Below are 23,245 nucleotides of genomic sequence, written 5' to 3' on the forward strand. Positions count from 1 at the left end.
GACAATGTTGCCCAAAACTTCATTAGCAATTTTAATTTTGCTCCGGTCCTATAGTCCTGTGATCTCGCCCTGCCTCCACTTGCCTTGTGATATTCTATTACCTTGTAAAGTACTTGATGTCTGTAACCCTCACCTATTTGCACAGTCCCTCCCCTTTTGAAAATCCCTAATAAAAACTTGCTGGTTTTTGTGGCTTGTGGGGCATCACGGAACCTACTGACATGTGATGTCTCCCCCGGATGCCCAGCTTTAAAATTTCTCTCTTTTGTACTTTGTCCCTTTCTCAAGCTGGCCGATGCTTAAGGAAAATAGAAAAGAACCTACGTGAATATTGGGGCAGGTTCCCCGATATCTTGGGGAACTAATAAATGTCCATGAAATCCTCACAATCTACGTTCTTCTGCCATGGCTTCAGCCGGTCCCTCCGTTTGGGGTCCCTGACTTCCCACAACAATTATCTGTTCCCCACTTATATACATGTATCATAAGAGTGAAAAAGCTTTGTTTGGTGAATAAAGTAAAACATGCTCATATTTTGAATAAATTAAAACATGAGCAACCTTATGTGCTAGCTTTAATTGACCTATTTTACTGATGAGGTAATTGAGGACTAGAGAGGATAAGAATCATGTTTAGGGTCACAAAGCTGATAAGTGACAATTGTGATTTGAATGCAGGACTTCATGTTACAAACCTAAACTAAAATGTCATGCAACCCATGGAAGAGACAGATTCAATTGGGTTGGGAGTAAAAGGAAAGCTACATGAAGGAGAAAGGATTTTGAAGGACTGGTAGAATTTTAACATGCAGAGATGGGAGAAAAGGAAGCATTTTAAGTAGAGGAATTGCATGTGCAAAGGTTTGGAGGCTGTTAGTACACAGTGGACTTGGAGAACAAAGTGTGTAGTAAGTTGGTTGGAGGATAGAACATCGAGAGGGGAGAATGGAGTAAATAAGGCAGGAAAGATAAGTGAGGGCAATTTTACTGGGTGGGGGAGACTTTTTAGTAATATCAGACTGAGAGATTGAGACAATTTTGTAGACTGTGAAGAGACAGTGAAGATTTCTAAACAGTAAAATGACATAGTTTATATTAATTGTGGGCTCAAGATGACCATTTGGCTAAAAATAATGTTCATAATAATTATACATATATTTACTAATTATTATAAATATATACTTATAATACATTATTATATACTTAGTATATATAGTATATGAAGTAGATATTTACTATATAATATAGTAAATATTGTTCTAAGTATGTAAATATATCATTTCATGTAATCCTCATAATTACTCTATGAGGTAGGCATTCCTATTTCCTGTATTGTATAGGTAAGGCACTGAGAGTCCAAAGAGACTGAAAGGTTAGCCTAAGATTACATGGTTAGTAAGTAGCACATACAGTACTCTGATGTCAAATTTCATGCTCTAACTTGTATGGCTTACCCTAAATATGACTCACAGTCTTGCTACATCTGCTTGAAGAGGTATGATAAATAGTTGCCCTAGCTGAATATTACACAAAACTCAAATGAGAACTAGCTTAAAGTGGAACCATACTATATCACCTGTGTCATTGCCCCGAAAGTTGATGGCTTTTGCATCCAAGCACACATATTTAACTAACATTTGTCGAGCACTGACTACTGCATGGTAACAAGACAGCAAAATCCATGACTTCCTTGGGCTTGTAAGTGAGTGGCAAATTGATAGTCATTTATTCACCCATGGGTTGTTCATTGATTCACTGATCCATTAAAACATCAAGAGAACTTTTTTCTATATGCTTAGTCCTGTGCTTCTTAGGATTAATTATGCTAAAATTAGGCAGCAAGTATGTGCAGTAGCACTTAACATGAAAATGCCCTGAAAAGAAACAAAAACCAAAATATATTTGCAAAACGATTTTCACCTGAAATGCGTATTTAATTCCAGAGCAGATGGAAGTTCCTCCCTGAGCGTATGTAGGTAATCTTGCCAAGAGTGTGTTTCTTTCATCATTGCTTATTATTTGGATTAGCTTATTTACAATAGTGGCAGTACTATCAAAGTGAACCATCCCCACCCAGGATCCATTTTCAACAGTTTGCAGCAGGAAATGTTTTGCTGCTTGATTCATTCGATTTAGGCGGTCATAACTCTAGATCAAAAAGACAAGAAAAACAAACAAGTGATTTTGACTGGAAAATAACAGAAGATCACATAAAATGAACGGACAGAATTTATTGGTAACATTTTCTATGAACAGTAATCGATGTTGTTAAAGGAAGCTATTATCAAATTTTTAATGGATAAAATTTAAAAAATGGTTGTGTGTAATATGGGACATATATTGTATAGTAAGGAGCACAGGCTTTTATTTACAATTGATTCTTGACTGCTAAGTATCCAAGTAAGAGGTGGAAGGTAGGGTGGGGATTGTGTTGAAACTGGGGTCAGGATACACATCTTAGAGACTGTCTAATTACTCTTGGGAGCTCCTGTGCTTGTTGTCTTCAGATAAAACTATACCCCCAAGCCTATAAATCAAACCAGACTATTGCAGACTCCAACCAGAGACTGGAATCACTCCATTGACTGGAAACTAGACTGCCCAAAAGGTAATACTTACCCAAGCTTCATTTTAAGTTTGGAGAGGCCAAGGCCCTATCTTCCCACTTTCTCCTTCTGTTCCTAACCTCTCCCTGCCCCCTTTCCACCAATGGGTTAATTGAATTGGCTCTTTGGTAACCCTCAGGACCCAGCCCTCTTTTGGAAGGGATTGTCTAAGGTGTAAGCTTCTTCATGCATTTGTCTTCTCCAGTCCTTATCACCATACTGATCTGTGTTACTTCCCACCAATTTATGCCCAAATTTCTTTCTGAACTCCCTGAACCAAATCACAATGAGAAACTTCTACATCTTCATTTTACATGCTCTCTCCACTACCTGCATCGTTGTGGCTCAATTCCTTCAGCTCTATCATTCTCTGCCCTTTTTAATACCTCCCTCATTTGCTGAAGACCTTATTCCTGTTCTTCAGCATGCTTTGCTATGCCTTAAATGTGCCATCCTTCTGGTTTCTTATCACATTGCACCCACTTGTCTGCTGTCCATTCATTTCAACAATTATTTATTGATTACCCCTATGTGATTAACTTTATTCTAGGAAATGGGGTAAAGAAGACCTTATTCCTGTTCTTCAGCATGCTTTGCTATGCCTTAAATGTGCCATCCTTCTGGTTTCTTATCACATTGCACCCACTTGTCTGCTGTCCATTCATTTCAACAATTATTTATTGATTACCCCTATGTGATTAACTTTATTCTAGGAAATGGGGTAAAGATGAATAAGACATGGTTCCAAGTCCTAGAGGATCTCCTAGGCTAGTGGAAGAGAAATGTGTAACATAAATATAATGTACAGTAACAGAGGTTTATGCAGGACATTGTTGGGAAACAGTAGAAGGTGTTTAACCAGCCTAGAAGCCCAGTCCATTTTCTGGAGGAATCCAAGGAGGAAGAGACCCTTGGATTAGGTATTTTTAATTATATTGGCGTCTTTCTTTTACTATGGTGTTTTGCTGCAGTATCTTGAAGTCATGATCATGGGCAGTGATGGTACTTTATGCCACCGTGCAATTTAGAACAATCTAGGTGCAGACAGAGTTCAGTGTGTTCTCAGATCTTCAAATATCCCACATCCCTATATCCAGAAAAAGTGAACCTACCGCCATGCTTCCAGACTTATCAAGAACTAAGCACACAATTCTTTGACTGATCTTCAGCAATGAGAAGACAGGTGGAGGAGGTGGTGTCACCATGGGTGTGGTGTTTTTAAAATCCTCAGAATTGCTAATCACCTCCCATGTACTTCTAAAATTGCACTTTATGTTTTGTAGGCTTGGAGCTTCTTGATTATGGGTTTTTTCATTACAAAATTCAACAACCTAAAAGGTTAATAAAATAAAAAGTAATTTTAATATACCATGCATTTAAAAATCAAACTACAAACCTGAAAAATTTAAAATGTCTTCTGCAGATATGTTGTTTGTTGAATGAAATATCATTTACTGAGCATCAATATTACAACAAGGTAGATTTACCATAATAAGAATAATGGTAACAGTAATAATAGATAACACTAGATAGCACTAGTTCAGCATATACTATGTGTTAGCCAGTGTTCAAAGAACTCTATACCAATATATGTAATCCTCAGGTCACCTGAACAGATACTTTAAAAACATGACAATATGTCATTTGATTATAAATTCTGGAAGCAATTATCAGCATACTTACAGAATCAATACTTTGCATAAACATTATGGATGCTTTTTCTGTTTGCACTTTCTCAGGAAAGAATTGACAATCTTTTTCATACAGTTTTGTTGTAGAATCAATTCTGCATGCTCTATTAAGACAGCTGCCTCCTTGACACTTATAAACTCTATTTCTACCAGAGATACCTGTGGAACACCTGAAAATATATGACAGTTAATCTTTGAGGCAACTGAATCATTAACACTTACAGAAATCTTAAGTGGTTCTATCCATGATGACCTTTATATCAAGATGTTTATTCTTCTATGTTGTGTACCATGAACTTCCTATCCTGGCTGTAGAGCTTAAGGGTTCCAATCAAAGTAATTATCTATTTTTTAAGAAATTCTAGAAGGAAATTTTAAGTGGGGCCTCCAGATAAACACAATGGTTGAGTTCTCTCCTTGTATTAAAGCTGCTAATCTCTTGCTTAGACATCTCTCCCACTGGACTTTTGGTGGTAAATATGCTATAGGGACCTGGATAAGAGAACTTTTGAGACAATTTACTCTGAGTACCACTTTAGCTTGAAGTTCTTTTTAGATTTCTTCCCAAAGAAGATATTCCCAAAGGAATAGTACATGGGATAGACACAAGTGTTCTTATTACTCAAAGAGCATTTTTATCCAAAGGGAAATGTGATTGGAAGCGAAGATAAGGTGCTGCCAAGAATCCCATGGTAGAATAAAAAATGATGGAGACATTTTAGACATATGTTTTATGGCATGTAATTGACCACAGGTGGCAGTGATTACAACAAATATGCTGAGATGTGAACATATTTTGTCTTTTCAATAGGCTTTCAGTTCAAATTCAGGAAATGATGAATAGTTTTTATTCAGTTATTTAGGGAGTCTCATAAATATGTTGATGCTTCTTTTGCTCCCAAACTTGGTGGACATGATGAAACTATCTATGTGGAAAATCATGATGAATATTCTGCAGCAGCAGTTATACATCTAAGGGGAATATGACATAAACAAATGCAATAAACGTAATACTCTCTAAAAGTTGTGCCTGAAAATTGGTGCAATGGGGCAAAGGAAGGACCTTGATTGAAATCATATACCTTTCAGTTCTCACATTAGTGTCAAGTCCCAAGCCCCAGCAGGACATCTACACTGATGAGGTGATAGCACCAATTTTAATTTTAAACCAATTCTTCCCAACTATTTTGCTCTTTTGATCACAGAATCAAAAGGACAGTCTATTATTAACTGTGATGCTAGATGGTATTATAAAACAACCTTTATAAATCTCCAAGAAGTTCCTGCTTGGCTCCTTGAAGCTGCTTGATTTCTTACTCAGTCCACATTTAGCACTACTTAACCATGTTTGTGCATTCTTGTGTAATGTGAATAACTTTGATCTTATCCCAGCATATTGTAAATCCATTTATATGTCCAACTTCAATGCAAGTGAGTTTTGGAAGCTATGGTATAGAGGTATAAAATATGTTAAATTGTCAACTGAATGCTTGCCATTGAAATTGTGTATGTTTTAAATAGCCATCAACTACTTAAAGATACATTTTCTAAAAAAAAATAAAAGCATTGTTTTGTAACATATTGTCTGCATGAAGAATGATTTAGGAAGAAATCAAAGTAGGAAAATAAGAACGGATAAAAGCCTGAAGTCAGTTTAGAAAATTTAAATAGCCATGCCTTGTTGCTTCGATTTTTTTTGACTTAGCACCGTAGAAAGGCTGATCTTCATTGTACTCATCAAACACTCCCCACCGGAGGTGAGCCCACTCATGGACAAACAGTCTGCCTGCAGGAAAGCATTTCAAATACATGATCATAATTCAAGTGACACATTTGGTATCAAAATATTTTAAGAAGCTTCTCTTTCAATTATAAAATATATTTAGATTTCGGTTTTCAACAATTATCAACATTTATATTTCAGTGTATAAAAAAAGTCTATTGCATGAAATTACATTATATTATGCTATATTATGTAATATATTATCTTCTTATTCCACAACATGTTAAATCAATGAAGCAATAAGGGAGGATATGCTATGGGCTGAGTGGACTGGGATTTGTGTTTTGGTTCTTGGGGGTAAAATGTCTTAGTACAATGGTTTATGGTTCTCCAAATTATAACCAACATAATCAGATATACAGTACATCTGTTTCACTAAAATACCATGTGAATGCAATTTAAAAAAAAAGTCTAAAAATGCTCCCTATTATGATTTTAAAAAAGATGGTAAACACTATTGTGGGCCAAATACAATTCTGAGGATGTTAAAATGAAGGAATTCATTTATGGTACTTAAGACATATAAGCATTAATTATATGAAACAATTATTAATTATATATATATATTCAGTGCAATACTAGGTATTAAAAAATATAAAGATGTGTGAGATTTAGTCCTTCACTTGGGGAAGTTTTGAGAGAGGGAGTTCAAATAAAAAATTTTTTAAATAAGAATTTTGCAATAAATGGAGGAATAAAAGTAAATCCACAGCTTGAGATGCTGAAAGAAGGAAAGTAGAACTTTCATTTTAGCAATGTTGAGAAAAACTTCAGAGGAAACGGAGATGGAGAAGGAAAGATTGGAAATTAAGTCTCTTCTGCTACAATGTGTGTTTCTGCGGCTCAAACAACCTCATATGAATCTGAAAATAGGAGGAAAATACACCATAGTATGAAGAAGTCATGTTTCTTTTCTTTTTCTTTCTTTCTTTTTTCTTTTTTTGAGATGGAGTCTTGCACTGTCGCCTGGGCTGAAGTGCAATGGCACAATCTCGGCTCACTGCAACCTCTGCCTCCCGGGTTCAAGTGATTCTCTTGCCTCAGCCTCCCGAGTAGCTGAGATTACAGGCACCCGCCACCACGCTAGACTAATTTTTTTTTATTTTTAGTAGAGATGGGGTTTCACCACGTTGGCCAGGCTGGTCTCGAACTCCTGACCTCGTGATCCGCCCGCCTCACTCTCCCAAAGTGCTGGGATTACAGGCATGAGCCACTGTGCCCAGCTGTCATGTTTCTTTTTTAAGTCTTTGCTATTCAAACTGTGGTTCTGGACCACATCCATCAGCATCACCTGGGAGCTAGTTACAAATGCAGAATCTTCAGGCCACCCTTTGCTTACAAAATCAGAAGCTGCATATTAACAAGGTCCCTAAGTTACTCTTCTACATAATGCACTTTAAAAACACTGGTTTCAGGTTTCCTAGGCAAATGGAACCAGGTTTGTGGGAGCAGAATTAGAACCTTCAGTAGGAAAGGAAAAAGCCCTCATATCAGCTACTGCAGTAGGAATTTGGTGCATGTTAAGAAAAATTTAAAACTCCCTGTACCTGGCTGTCTTCTCAGAGAGTCCACTCAGACTTGATTCCTTCTCAGGTTTCCCTGCCTCCCATGCCTACCTTAAAAGCAGCCCTTTTGACTTACAATTCCATGCCTGTCTACATCATTGTCTCATTTCCAGCTGTCTCTGTTCCTATTTCTAGCAACATTTCTCTCTCCCCCTCCTCGCACCATGTGTGTATGTGTCGTGTGTGTGTGTGTGTGTGTGTGTACTTTTAATATGTGCTATGGCAGCCTCTAGCCATACTGCATTGCTTGCCTGAGTGATCTAAATGATCTATTGTGATTGTTGGTGTTGTTATCATGATTATTACAAAATTGCATAGATTTTGAGAGCTCTCTTACTAATCTTATTTATCCAAAAACCTTATTTGTTTTTTAGGATATTGAGGAATGTGAGTTTTTTCCACAAATGCATATATCAGATTACGTGTTTGTGAAAAGGAAGAAAGATCTGTGTAAGAAGAAGGGGTGACCTATCAGTAACAGAACAGGGTTGAGGTGTGGGATATGGGAAAAATCAATAACTGATATGGGGACATTGAACTTACAAATTGGAGAAGCCTTTCTGTTCTAAGAAAGGTGCAGGTAGAGAAGGTGTAGGTGGTAATAAGTTTGGAAATAGGAAGAATGTAGAGACCTCTGTTTTATCAATCAGGACATTAATTGATGGGATTGAGAAGAGTGCCTGGAGATCTTGAGAAAAATGGTAGAAGTTTTAGAACAGCTGCTATAGGAATTGAGAAAGAGAGTTGAGAAGAGCTGAGTAAAAATATTGTTGAGTAGCTTTGAGTGCTTCATTGAGCTTGGAAAGTGTGTTTTTATAATCATGTCAATTAGTTTTATAATTTTCTTCAACATTCTTGGAAACAAAACAGGATCCAAGAATAAAGTAGATGGAAAATTCAGAAGATTTAGTAAATTGAATGAAACATAAAGATGAGAGTAGTGAGAGAATTGAGCTATTTATACTTGTAGTTGAAATGACTGACTTTGCTGGACATGCCAGGTGGAAAGAAAGTATAACTAAAAGGGCACAAAGGATTACAGGTGTCAAAGAAAACAAATGTGGTCAGGATAATTACGGGGAAGAGGTAAGATTGGGACATGAGGAGATGATGGAACTTTCAAGACTGGAGAGGGGAACTGGTCCAGGTAATGAATAGGACCAGATCTAGCTGAATGTTTGGCAGAGACAAGGGACTTAATGAGTGTTCAATGAACAGGAATAGAAGAGGGTGATTCTGGGGTATGGGGATTCAGGAAGTTTCCCATTTAATAGTGACACACGTGTAGAGCCCTCCTTTAACAATGATTTGCATTTTTGTCTGCAAAGTGCACTTTTGTTGTTTTGACAAATTATTTTAACATTTAGATTGAACTAGATGACACTGCCATTTTTATAGGTCAAAATGATCAATTACAGACAATGTCATCTGTTTCAATGAAATAGATTGATATTATCAGCAACTGATAGTCTAGGAGTGTTTTCTCTTGACCAGTAACTGGCAACATGACGCTTTCTGGCTTACTATACATCTGGCTTTCATGTAGCTTACCTGTAATTTGTTAATATCCAGCTATGGAGAACTGGAAAAATTAAAATCTAAAAAGCATGCCTTAAGAAAAACAGTTATTATTGCTTTGCTCTCTTTATATTTCTGTAGACACTGTACTGAGTACATTTATCTGGATTCTCTAGTTTAATGTAGAACAAATATTTTACAAGGTAGAAACTCCTCTCTTTGCCATTTTGTAGGGAATAACCACAGAGACAGTAGGTCATTTGTTTAAGGTCACATACAGCTAGTAAGTAGGAGAGCCAGGATTTGATTCTAGGGACTTTGGCCCTATGGCCTGCACACTTAACCTGCATAGAAAGTGGTATGCTGCAATCACTGCAAAATTATTTTTTAACCAAAATTTCTACCTGGTGGTCCATATTCATTTTGTTTTTTTCCAAGTAGAAGGTCAGGGGTGAAGTGAATGTATTCGCCTTTCTCTCCACATTCTGTGAACTGCTTGGTGTATGGTTCATCTCTACCTGGGAGCGTAGGTGGTGCAACTATAACATCAGCCTGAGAATGTTGAAAAAGATTGTTAAACATCAAAAATAAAAAATATAATATTCAGTTAGAAAGACCCTTAATTTGTGGCAAAAATGGGCAATATCAGAAAATATAATTTTTTAAGAGAAGATTTTGACACTTACATGTTTATAGTTTTCATGTTTTGGCCTTTTGTACTGAGGATTTTCCTTCCAATTCTCAGGAATTAATATAGATACATTTTTGAAAAAAAATCTTTTTTCTGTGGCTTCAAACAGGTAAGTAGAAGCTGTAGTCACCATATCCTGTCATTAAAGGAAAAAATATGTGAGAATGGTGAAGTCAGAGTAAACTAAATTAGCAGGGTTTTGTGACAGGCATTTCCCAATGTAAGAGTGGACAGAAAAAGCAACAGACTGATGAGCAGGGCCTCTGCCTCATTATTCTAACCCTGCCACCTGTCAACCCCAAACCATCACTTAATCCTGCACGTTGAAAGCCTCCTCAGTCTTCTATAATCCTGCCTTAAAAGGCAAATGCTTGTATTTGGCATTAAGAGGAATTGATTAATATGAATATGTACATGGACTTTGGAGTCATTTACGTGATTCTAATACTAATGTTATTATCTTCTGGGTGACAGATCTTGGCTGATTTATGTAATGCTCCGAATCTTAGTTTCCTCATCCTTCAATGGACTATTACTATCTATCAGTATGGTTGGCTTAGAGATGGAATCAGATATAAAGTCCTCTACAAACAGGCAATCTTAAAACTGTTTGATATCATTACTATTTATAAGAAATCTTAGTAGAAAACAGCCTTAGTTGATGCAAACTGAGGAGGAGACTGTAGAAATGGGTCATTGAAGAGTTTTCTCATCCCAACCTTAGGAGAAGCAGCTGGGTTGGGAGCCTGTGTGGGTGGGAGGTGTGATGAAAAAAAACCCATAGTAGAGGCAAAACTTTGATTACAGAACTGTTGCTCTACCACCAATATGAAAATAATATCACCTTATATTCAGAACTATAAACTCACATACAAGGACAAATAAGAAAAATAGTCCCTCCCAGGAGAAAGCAAACTACTTGGAAAACATATTTCAGCATATCATCTATGAAAACTTCCCCAACTTTGCTAGGAGGCCAACAGTCAAATTTAGGAAATACAGAGAACTCCTGCAAGACTTTACACAAGAAGATCATCCCCAAGATACAATCATCAGATTTTCCAAGGTTGAAATGAAAAAAGAAGAGTGTTAAAGGCAGCTAGAGAGGAAAGGGCAGATCACATACAAAGGGAACCCCATCAGGCTAACAGTGGACCTCTCAGCTGAAACCCTACAAGCCAGAAGAGATTGGGAGCTGATATGGTTTGGCTGTGTCCCCATCCAAATCTCATCTTGAATTGTAGTTCCCATAATCCCCACATGTTGTGGAAGGGACCAGGTGAAGATAATTGAATCATGGGGGTGGTTTTCCCCATCCTGTTCTCATGATGTAAGTTCTTACGCGATCTGATGATTTCATAAGGGGCTTCCCCCTTAGCTCGGCTCTCATACTTCTCCTTCCTGCTGCCGTGTGAAGAAGGACATGTTTGCTTCCTCTTCTGCCATGATTGTAAGTTTCCTGAGGCCTCCCTGCCATGCCAAACTGTGAGTTATTTAAATCTTTTCCTTTATAAATTACCCAGTCTCAGGCATGTCTTTATTAGCAGCATAAGAATGGACTAATACTTTATTCAGCATTCTTAAATAAAATAATCTTCAACCAAGAATTTCATATCCAGCCAAACTAAGTTTCCTTGTCAAAGGAAATTCATTACCACCAGAGCTGCCTTACAAGAGATCTTGAAAGAAGCACTAAATATAGAAAGGAAAGACTGCTACCAGCTAATACAAAAACAGACTTAGACACACAGACCAGTGTCACTATAAAGCCAGACACACAGACCAGTGTCACTCAAACAAGTCAACACAATATCTAGCCAACAAAACAATGACAAGATCAAATCCACACATATCTATATTAACTTTCAATGTAAATGGGCTAAATGCCCCACTTAAAAGGCACAGAGTGGCAAGCTGAATAAAAAAACAAGACCCCATGGTATGTTATCTTCAAGAGAATCATCTCATAAAGGCATAATGACACCCATAGGCTCAAAATAAAAAGATGGAGAAAACCTACCAAGCAAATGCAAAACAGAAAAGAGCAGGGGTTGTAATCCTAATTTCAGACAAAACAGATTTCAAACCAACAAAGATTAAAAAAAGACAAAGAAGGGCATTACATAATAGTAAAGGGTTCATTTTAACAAGAAGCTCTAACTATTCTAAATATATATATGCCCAACAAAGGAGCACCCAAATTCATAAAGCAAGTTCTTAGAGACGTAGAAAGAGACATAGACTCCCACTCAATAATAGTGGGAAACTTCATTGAGGCAGAAAATTAACAAAGATATTCAGGACCTGAACTCAACATTGCACCAAATGGATCCAATAGACCTATACAGAACTCTCCACCCCATAACAACAGAATATGCATTCTTCTCATCACCACATGGCACATACTCTAAACTCAACCACATAATTGGACATAAAACAATTCTCAGCAAATGCAAAAGAACCAAAATCATACTAAACACATTCACGAACCACAGCACAATTAAAATAGAATTCAAGAGTAAGAACAACACTAAAAATCATGCAATTACATGGAAATTAAACAACATGTTCCCGAATGACTTTTGTTTTGGTAAATAATAAAATTAAAGCAGCAATCAAGATGTTCTTCGAAACTAATGAGAACAAACATACAACATACCAGAATCCCTGGGACACAGTTAAGACAGTTTTAAGAGGGAAATTTATAGCATTAAATATCCACATCAAAAAGTTAGAAAGATCTGAAATTAACAACCTAACATTACAACCGAAAGAATTACAGGAGCAAGAACAAATCAGCCCCAAAGCTAGCAGAAGACAAGAAATAATAAAAATCAGAGCTGAACTGAAGGAAATTGAGACACAAAAAAACCATTCAAAAGATCAACAAATCCAGGATCTAATTTTTTGAAAAAATTTATAAGCTATATATGCCACCAGCTACCAGCTAGATTAATAAATAAGAAAAGAGAGAAGGTCCAAATAAACAGAATTGGAAATAATGAAGGGAACATTAATGCTGAGCCGTCAGAAATAAAAATAACCATCAGAAACTACTATGAACACCTCTAAGCACACAAACTAGAAAACCTAGAAGAGGTGGATAAATTCCTGGACCCATACATCTCCCAAGACTGAACCAGGAAGAAATTGTTTCCCTGAACAGACCAATAACAAGTTCCTAAATTGAATTAGTAATAAACAGCCTACAAACAACAAACAAACAAACAAAGCCCAGGATCTTAAGGATTCACAGCCAAATTCTACCAGATGTACAAAGAAGAGCTTCTACCATTCCTACTGAAACTATTCCAAAAATTTGAGGAGGAGGGATCCTCTCCAACTCATTCTATGAGGCCAGTATCAACCTGATATGAAAACCTGACAGAGACCCAACAGAAAAAGAAAACTTCCGGCCAATATCCTTTATGAACATTGATGCAAAAATTCTCAACAAAATACTGGCAAACCGAATCCAACAGCTCATCAAAAAGCAAATCCACCGTGATCAAGTAAGCATCATCCCCAGGATGCAAGATTGGTTCAACATACACAAATCAATAAAAGTGATTCATCACATAAACAGGACTAAAGACAAAAACCATATGATTATCTCAGGAGATGGAGAAAAGATTTTCAATATAATTCAACACCACAATAAAGTAGTTATTGAAGGAAAATACCTCAAAATAATGAGAGCCATCCATGACAAACCCACAGCCAACATTATACTGAATGGGCAAAAGCTGGAAGCATTCTCTCTGAAAACTGGCACAAGACAAGGATGCTGTCTCTCACCACTCCTATTCAACTTAATATTGGAAGTCCTGGCCAGAGCAATCAGGCAAGAGAAATAAATAAAGGCATCCAAATAGGAAGAGAGGGAGTCAAACTATCCGTGTTTGATTATGACATAATTCTATATCTAGAAAACCCCATAGTCTCAGCCCAAAAGCTCCCTCAGCTGATAAGTAGCTTCAGCAAAGTTTCAGGGTACAAAATATATGTACAAAAATCACTAGCCTTCCTATACACCAATGACAGCCAAGCCCAAAGCTGAATCAAATAGGAAATACCATTCACAATTGCCACAAAAAGAATAAAATACCTAGGAATACAGCTAACCAGGGGGGTGAAACATTCCTACAATGAGAATTACAAAACACTGTTCAAAGAAATTGTGTCAGAGAAGACACAAACTAATGGAAAACATCCCATGCTCATCAATAGGAAGAATCAATATCACTAAAATGGTCATATTGCCCAAAGCAATTTATAGATTCATTGCTATTCCTATCAAACTACCAACATTTTTCACAGCATTAGAAAAAAAACTATTTTAAAATTCATATGGAACAAAAAAGAGCCTGAACAGCCAAGGCAATCTTAAGCAAAAAGAACAAAACTGGAGGCATCATGTTACCTGACTTCAAACTATACTACAGGGATGCAGTAACCCAAAGAGCATGGTACTGGTATAAAAACAGGCCTAGACCAACAGAACACAATACAGAGCCCAGAAATAAGGCTGTACATCCACCACCATCTAATCTTCAACAAAGCTGACAAAAATAAGCAACGGGGAAAAGATTCCCTATTAAATCAGTTGTGCTGGGATAACTGGCTAGCCAAATGCAGAAGATTGAAGCTGGATCCCTTCCTTACACCATATATAAAAATCAACTCAAGATTAAGATTAAAGACTTAAATGTAAAACTGAAAACTATAAAAACCCTAGAAGACAGCCTAGGCAATACATCCTGGACATAGGTAAAGATTTTATAACAAAGATGCCTAAAACAATTGCAACAAAAACAAAAATTAACAATTGGAATCTAATTAAACTTAAGAGCTTGTGCACAGCAAAATAAACTATCAACAGAGTAAACAGACAACCTACAGAATAGAAGAAAATATTTGCAAATTATGCATCTGACACAGGTCTAATATCCAGCATTTATAAGGAATGTAAACAAATTTACAAGAGAAAAACAAACAGCTGCATTAAAAAGTGGGCAAAGGACATGAACAGATGCATTTCAAAAGAAGATAGACATGTGGCCAACAAGCATGTGAAAAAAAGCTCAATATCACTGATCATTAATGAAACAAAAAAAAACCCACCATGAGATATCATCTCATACCAGTTAGAATGGCTATTATTAAAAAGTAAAAAAAAAAAAAAAAAACCAGATGCTTGCGAGGTTGAGGAGAAAAGAGAACACTTATACATTGTTGATGGGAGTGTAAATTAGTTCAACCACTGTGGAAAGCAGTATGGTGATTCCTCAAAGAGCTAAAAGCAGTACTACCATTCAACCCAGCAATCCCATTACTGGATATACACTCAGAGGAATATAAATCATTCTACCAGAAAGACACACATGCACTTGAATGTTCATTGCAGCACTATTCACAATAGCAAAGACATGGAATCAACCTAAATGCCCATCAATAACAGATTGGATTAAAAAGTGTGGTACAGGGCTGGGCATGGTGGCTCACACCTGTAATCCCAGCACCTTGGGAGGCCGAGGTGGGCAGATCACTTTGGGTCAGGAGATCGAGACCAGCCTGTGCAACATGTTGAAACTCCATCTCTACTAAAAATACAAAAATTAGCTGGGCATGGTGACAGAGGGAGACTCTGTCTCAAAACAAACAAACAAACAAACAAACAAAAACTGTGGTACATATACACCATGGAATACTACACAGCCATAAAAAAGAATGAGATCATGTCTTTTGCGGGAACATGGGTGGAGCTGCAGGCTATTATCCTTAGCAAACTAACACAGGAATAGAAACCCAAATACTACATGTTCTCACTTATAATGGGAGGTAAATGATGAGAACTCATGAACACAAAGAAGAGAACAACAGACACTGGGGTCCACTTGAGAGTAGGGGTGGAGGCTGGGAGGAAGGAGAGGAACAGAAAGATAATATTGGGTACTAGGCTTAATACCTGGGTGATGAAGTAATCTGTACAACAAACCCTCATGCCATGAGTTTACCTATGCAACAAACCTTCACATGTACCCCTGAACCCAAAATAAAAGTTAAAAAAGAAAAGAAAAGAAGACACTACGGGTCATACATAGACACACAAACTTTTTTTTTTGACAGAGTCTTGCTCTCTCTCCCAGGCTGGAGTTCAATGGCTCAATCTCGGCTTACTGCAACCTCCTCCTCCCGGGTTCAAGCGATTCTCCTGCCTCAACCTCTCGAGTAGCTGGAATTACAGGCGCCTGCCACTGGGCCCAGCTAATTTTTGTATTTTTCAGTAGAGACAGGGTTTCGCCATGTTGGCCAGGCTGGTCTCGAACTCCTGACCTCAGGTGATCCACCCGCCTCAGCCTTCCAAAGTGCTGGGATTACAGACGTGAGTCACCACGCCCGGCCGACACACAAACTTTTTATGGGAAGTAAAACTATGGCTAGTTTCCTAAGCAGAGTTGATTGTTTTAAAAGGGTAAAGGCCCCGCGCTGGCGGGCGCTCCTCCCTCAGCGGCGGGAAGCAGGAGGCAGCGGCGGTGGCGTCGGCTGAGCAGAGGACCTGGCGGGCGGCCTCGCGGGTCAGACAGGATCGTCGTGACAAAGGCTTCGACAGCTTGCTAGAATAGAGGATCTCTGCTGCGTCTCCTCTTCTGTGGCCTTCGTGTGGGATGCACGAGACAGCAGGACCCAGATAACCGTTCTCTCAAAGACACAATGTTTGCACGAGGACTGAAGGGGAAATGTGTTGGCCACCAGGAAGACGTGGAGGGAGACCTGGCCGGCTTGAAGACCCCGTCCTCGTACAGCCTGCAGCGGCAGTCCCTCCTGGACATGTCCCTGGTGAAGCTGCAGCTTTGCCACATGCTTGTGGAGCCCAACCTGTGCCGCTCAATCCTCATTGCCAACATGGTCCAGCAGATCAAAGAGGAGATGACGCAGGATGGGACACGGCGCACACCCCAGGCTGCAGGGCGGGCGCCGCTGGACCGCTTGGTCTTCACGGAGATTCTGTGCCGCGCGACGTGGGAGCAAGAGGGGGCACGTCCTGCCTCTGGCTTGGGAGATGGCCACGCACAGGGCCCAGTTTCTGACCTTTGCCCAGTCACCTCAGCACAGATGCCGAGGCACCCACAGAGGGAGGAGCGTCCGGGAGATGGATGGCCCTCAAGAAAACAGAGGAAGCTTTCGCAAATCACTCGATCAGATATACGAAATGCTGGAGACTAAAATCCCCTGCTACATGGAAGAGCTGTTTTCAGGCGTGGACAGCCCCTACTACAACCTGGACACAGTACTGACAGGCATGATGGGGGTGCCGGGCCGGGCCCCTGTGAAAGGCTCGAGGGCTTGGCTCCGGTCACCCCGGGCCCCAGCTCCAGCTGCAAGTCCGATCTGGGCGAGCTGGACCACATGGTGGAGATCCTGGTGGAGACCTGAGCCGGAGGCATGAGGGCTCGCAGCAGTGTCTGACGCGTGGACACGTGAGCACTCGCTCCCGTAGAGGGTGCGCCTGCCGCCAGCGGCCCAGCCTTGCTGCCCTGTCTGCTAATTCTGAGAAATCCCAGAACAGACCATCATCAGCGGGGTCTGCAACCCCAGGCCTGTCCCACTCACTTTCCCCGCTGTGGAGGGCCAGGCAGAGATGGCTGTTCTCCTGGAAGACTTCTCGCCTCTGGGCCGGTCCTGACGTCCTTACAGCCTTGGGCCCCTCGTCTCTCTTTGTGTCCCCCACTGTAGAGGACGGCGAGCCACAGCTGCATCAACCTCCTTTACATTTAGACAGGTGATTTTTTTACAATTCAGTTTTAAGTGTTTTGGGCAATATTTTGTCTTAAGATATATATTTTTAAACTTTTTATACCTTATGTCTTTAGATTTTTTCAGCTATTTTCTTAAAAGCATATTTTTTCAATAAATATCCTTTGCTGCGACTTTAGAACTTTTATAGCCTAAACAATTGTAGTTGGTGTGTTTCATTTTTTTCAGGTTTAAATAAGGGATTTTTTTTTGCAGTGAGCATCACTACGGTCCTTGTCAACAGTGTAAATGTATCATGTTTTACTTTAAATATGCGTGCAATATTTCTCCATTATGTTCTGTGCTACCGTGAGACCTGGGTGAAACTCAAGAACCGCACATAGCTACTACACTTTTTTTTTTTGTCATTAGAAAATCTACTGTGGGAGCCACATCTTCCTAGACTTGAGCGTAAATTATGGAGGATTTTATTTGTGTCTATTTATGTGTAAATGTCGTTGAAGGCAAAGGTCAAATATTTGTCTGTTTGGAGATCACGGGCACCAGCTGGTCTTCAGGACCTCAGAGACCCTCCTTGGTGCCTTCTGACAGGCAGTGCTCCTGAAGGCCTCCCGTCAGCCCAGGCACCTGCCCTGGGTGAGGAAATAGCACTGCTACTGGATTAGAAATGCCTGTGCTGCTCTGTTAGATTGGTGCTGGAACAAAAGGTTAAGCTTAGGCTGAAGTCTAGAATGAAAGAAATCTGAATCTCTTGTCATTCATGGCCCCTTGATCTGTAGGGTCATAGGTGCTGCCGCAGGGAGTGAGCTGGAGGTGCCTGCAACCTTCCTCTCCTGCCCCGACTCACCCCACTTGTGTTTCCTGTTTCTCATGCTTTTTCTAACTTCCTCACCCCTTAGCCAAAAAGGTTTGTTTTCTTTTGTGGATACAGCCATTCTTAAATATCAGTGATGTAAACCTCACTTTATTAAAAAATTATCCAGCAAAACAAAACAAAACAAAACAAAGGTAAAGAAAATAGACAACGCATAAGGATTTTTAAAGTTTTAGGTTTTTTAAAAGCAAGAATTGAAATAAAAATAACATAATGAACGAATATAACAATGATTAGCTAAACTATTAATATTTGGCACACAAACTCATTTTGGATAAAAACCGCATTTTCTTAAACATTAAAAAAAGAGGCTGGGTGCGGTGGCTCACGACGTAATCCCAGCACTTTGGGAGGCCGAGGCGGGTGGATCACGAGGTCAGGAGATTGAGACCATCCTGGCTAAGACGGTGAAACCCCGTCTCTACTAAAAATACAAAAAATTAGCCGGGCGTGGTGGCGGGCGCCTGTAGTCCCAGCTACTCGGGAGGCTGAGGCAGGAGAATGGTGTGAACCTGGGAGGCGGAGCTTGCAGTGAGCCAAGATCGCACCACTGCACTCCAGCCTGGGGGACAGAGCAAGACTCTGTCTCAAAAAAAAAAAAAAAAAAAAAAAAAAAAAAAAAGAATTAATCCCTCCCTAGACCTTATTATCTCATGAGGAAATATAAGGATGAAAGGCACTTTTTTTAAATTTTATTTTTATTTTTATTTTTTTGAGACAGAGTCGTGCTCTGTCACCCAGGCTGGAATGCAGTGGCATGATCTTGGCTCACTGCAACCTCTGCCTCCTCGGTTGAAGCGATTCTTACCTCTGACTGTGATACTTAATATGATCTTAGAAAAATCATTAATTTTTTCGGACCCCTAGGTTTTTCTTCTGTAAAATGTGGATTATAGTATTTCACAGGGTTTCTTGAAGATATTAAATACGAAGATTTTGTGAAGGGCTGGGAGAAATGTCAGGAAACATTGTAAAATCTGGGCATGCTTGTAAACAATTGAATTTCTGCTTGTACTTATAAAGGACAGTGTTTACAAAATTTTTGCCCATCCAAGTAATTCTTTCAAATAGTGATTTCTGAGTAAAGAAAAGTTTGATACTGATTTACTGTCCTCTGGACACTAAAAACCTATCATTCAGAATTAGCTGCATTAACTGCTCTTTAAACATCTTTAGTAAAATGAATTTTTATCTTCTCATGAAGTTTAAAAGGTACCTATAAGCAAATATCTCTGTGATGTAACAGAGTTTATAGAGTGAATGACAAATGGCAGCCACAAAATCACTTGATTACAGCTTAGTTCATGCCTATCACCTTCTGCTGGGTAATTAAAACATGCAGAAGGGTCCAACCATGAGCAGCAGAACACAGTAGTAGAGAAATTAAATATAAGGAATTAGTATATGTTGATATCAGGGAGAGGGAAAAATAATGTACGTGGCTACACCACCAAACTCTATATTACACGGAATGTTATATTTGAAAGAAACAGAAGTTAGTGTCCTTGGTTTAGTCCTGGAGCCTTTCTCTTCTCCATCTGTACTTGCCTAGTTATCTACACCCAAATTTTCATCTTCATCATGAATTCTGATTCCTGCCTCCATCTACATGGATGTTTTCAGAAGTAACATAAATTCCAAAAGCCCCAACCAACAAACTCTTGATTTTCCAAATGCCAAATTTTCTCCACTTACAGTCTTCCCCTTCTCAATTGATGATAGTTTCATCCAAGTGTTCAAGCAAAACTCTTGAATTCTTCCTTGACTCTTATTTTATTTCCTTCCTACCCTCACCTATCCCCTATACATCTTAATCATCATATCACTTTAACAATCTTTACCACAACCTCCCTGTTCCTAGTCACCATCACTGCCCACCTGCAAGAGTTTCCTAGCTGGGGTCCTTCTACACCAGTAAGCTGCCACAGAGTTTATAGAGGATGGGTGACAAGTGGAAATTCTTTACAGTCCTCAATATTGCAGTCAGAGTGATTCTTGAACATGCATGAGAACACACCCTTCTCTGCTCAGAATCCTCCTATGGATTTTCATCACAGAGTCAATGTCAAAGTCTTTCCAGTGGTCTAGGCCCTGCCACCTCTCTAACTTCAGCTCACCCTATGCTTCCTCCTCCTCATTCATAGCTGTTTCCTTGGTTACATCAAACGAATTCTCACTTCCATGCTGTTTTTCTCCCCTAGTTTTCAATGGGCTCTTCTCTCGCTCATCTCAGGTCTCTGCTGACACATCATCAGTGAGGCCTTCCCTGACTTCCCTACATGAAATAGCAACCCACATTCTCCCCCAATCCAGCCCCACCTAACACTCCATATCCCCCTTCATGATTTGTTTTACTCCACAGCAACCTACCACGATCTTATCTGTGATCCATTTACTTATTAACTACATCTCTGAAAAGAAGATACACTGCATGGTGCCAGAGGCTTTAAAAAAATTTTACTGCTCTTCAGCATGTCATAAACATTCAATAAAGAATTCTTTAAAGAACAAATGAGTCCAACTGCTAACTTACAGATCAAGAAACTCAGTGTCAGGGAGCCCTGTGCCTTGTCTTCTGTCTTGTGGTGAGACAGTGTAGAACCCTGTCTAAAACCTTCATCACCCTCTGCCCATTACCGTATTGTCCTCACTGCACCACACTGCTTTTAGCTTCCTGAAGGACTCAGAAGTTTCCATAATAATTATTAACTATTAACTTTGTTTTCCTCTCCATAATTCAAACAGAAGACATCCCAATTCTTTTTTTTTTTTTTTTTTTTTCCAGAGAGGGAGTTTTGCTCTGTTGCCCAGGCTGGAGTGCAATGGCGTGATCTCGGCTCACTGCAACCTCTGCCTCCTGGGTTCAAGCAATTCTCCTGCCTCAGCCTCCTGAGTAGCTGGGATTACAGGCATGTGCCACCACACCCAGCTAATTTTTTGTATTTTTAGTAAAGACGGAGTTTCAACATGTTGGCCAGCCTGGTCTCGAAATCCTGACCTCATGATCTGCCCTCCTCGGCCTCCCAAAGTGTTGGGATTACAGGCATGAGAGCCACCGTGCCTGGCCGACATCCCAATTCTTGGGAAAAATATTTGCAAACTATTCATCCAACAATGGATTGTTATCCAGAATATACAAGAAACTCAAAAACCTCAAAGACAAAGTAATAATAATAATAATATTTTAAAATGGGCAGATGATCTGAATAGACATTTCTCAAAAGAAGACAAACAAATGTCCAACAAGTATATGAAAAAGTGGTCAACATCCCTAATCATCAGGGAAATTCAAATCAAAACCAGAATGAGACACCACCTCAGCCCAGTTGGAATGGTTATTATCAAAAAGACAAAAAAAAGTGCTGACAAGGATGTGGAAAAAGAGACCTATTATATACCATTGGTGAAAATGTAAATTAATACAGCCATTATGGAAAACAGTATGGAGGTTCTTCAAAAATCTAAAAATAGAATGACCACATGATTCAGCAATTCCACTAGCGGGTATATATCCAAGGGAAAAGACATCAGTCTGCACTTCCATGTTTATTGTAGCACTATTCATGATGGTCAAGATGTGAAGTCAACCCAAGTGTCCATCAACAGATGAATGGATAAAGTGTGGTATATAAACACAAATGAATACTATTTAGTCACTGAAAAAAAATGAAATTGCTTCATTTGTGGCAGCATGGATGAGCGTGGAGGACATTATGTTAAATGAAATAAGTCAGGCACAGAGAGATAAATACCACATGTTCTTATGCATATGTAGGAACTAAACCAGGGTATCTCATGGAGATAGAGAGTAGAATGATACTTATCAGAGGCTGCAAAGGATAGGGGAGAGAAAGGAAATGAAGAGAAGTTTGCTAATGTGTACAATAGCACAGTTATATAGACGGAATAAGTTCTAGTATTTGATAGTACAATAGGAAAATTAAAGTTACTGATAATCTGTTGTGTATTTCAAAATAGCTAGAAGAGAATAATTATAATGTTCCCAACACAATGCAAAGATAAATGTTTGAGTTGCTGAATATGCTAATTACCCTGATTTGATCTTTACAAATTGTATACATGTATAGAAATATTACTTTGTATGCCATAAACATGTACAATTATATGTCAATTAAAAATAATAGTAAAAAACTAAAAATTAATGAAAGATATTCCATTTTGTTCTTACCTCTATTTGTTCAATTATTTTTTCATCTTCTGGCACACTAGGATCTATAACAATGATAATATCTTCAAAGCCGTTATTATTCAGCCTAATGAAGGAAGTATTTGACTGGTGCAGCAGGCACAGAACTAAGAGGAAAACAAAACCTCTGAATAATCCCATTGTTCCTCTCTAGTTATTCCTGGCCCAAATGTTGGTTTGTTCAAGAGGCTTTTCTCTCCTTTCTCTTTATATATGTTCCTAAAACTTATCAGTATTGGCTGATTATGGGATGTTGACTGTATAAAGGTACATTACGTGGCGAAATACATGACTAATTCATCTAATTGTTTAATTATATGTTGTCATAAAAGTGACTAAGAATCAAGATAAATCAGATCATTTTATAAAATGCATTGCACATGTTCCTCTTGGAACACATTTTCTTTTTTGTTGTCATTGTTGATATTCTAAGGGCTCCTTGACAACAGGGATTTTTTTTCAATAGGTTTTTGGGTAACAGGTGGGGTTTGGTTACATGAATAAGTTCTTTAATTATAATTTCTGAGATTTTGGTGTACCTAACCACCCGAGC

General features: G+C 38.8%; 1 protein-coding gene and 1 pseudogene across 4 annotated transcripts in view; one reads left to right on the top strand and one right to left on the bottom strand.

The window, feature by feature from the left end:
• The window catches only part of CLCA4 (chloride channel accessory 4), a 61,638-nt gene that overhangs the window by 12,403 nt on the left and 25,990 nt on the right, over positions 1–23,245 (bottom strand). For 3 of the 4 annotated variants that reach the window (XM_054477779.2, XM_054477773.1, XM_054477785.1), the window contains 6 exons: positions 9,849–9,989; positions 9,567–9,714; positions 5,974–6,082; positions 4,289–4,466; positions 3,718–3,936; positions 1,920–2,147 (listed from right to left, as the gene is read on the bottom strand). In XM_054477779.2, the coding sequence (XP_054333754.1) occupies positions 1,920–2,147; positions 3,718–3,936; positions 4,289–4,466; positions 5,974–6,082; positions 9,567–9,714; positions 9,849–9,989 (1,023 nt within the window). Of the gene's footprint in view, positions 1–1,919; positions 2,148–3,717; positions 3,937–4,288; positions 4,467–5,973; positions 6,083–9,566; positions 9,715–9,848; positions 9,990–22,674; positions 22,876–23,245 lie in introns of those variants that run through there. The other variant, XM_054477765.1, reaches the window with a different exon arrangement.
• LOC129031497 (cell division cycle-associated protein 4-like) lies at positions 16,568–17,290 on the top strand (annotated as a pseudogene).

This window comes from Pongo pygmaeus, chromosome 1 (assembly GCF_028885625.2).
Source record: "Pongo pygmaeus isolate AG05252 chromosome 1, NHGRI_mPonPyg2-v2.0_pri, whole genome shotgun sequence".
Lineage (NCBI taxonomy): Eukaryota > Metazoa > Chordata > Mammalia > Primates > Hominidae > Pongo > Pongo pygmaeus.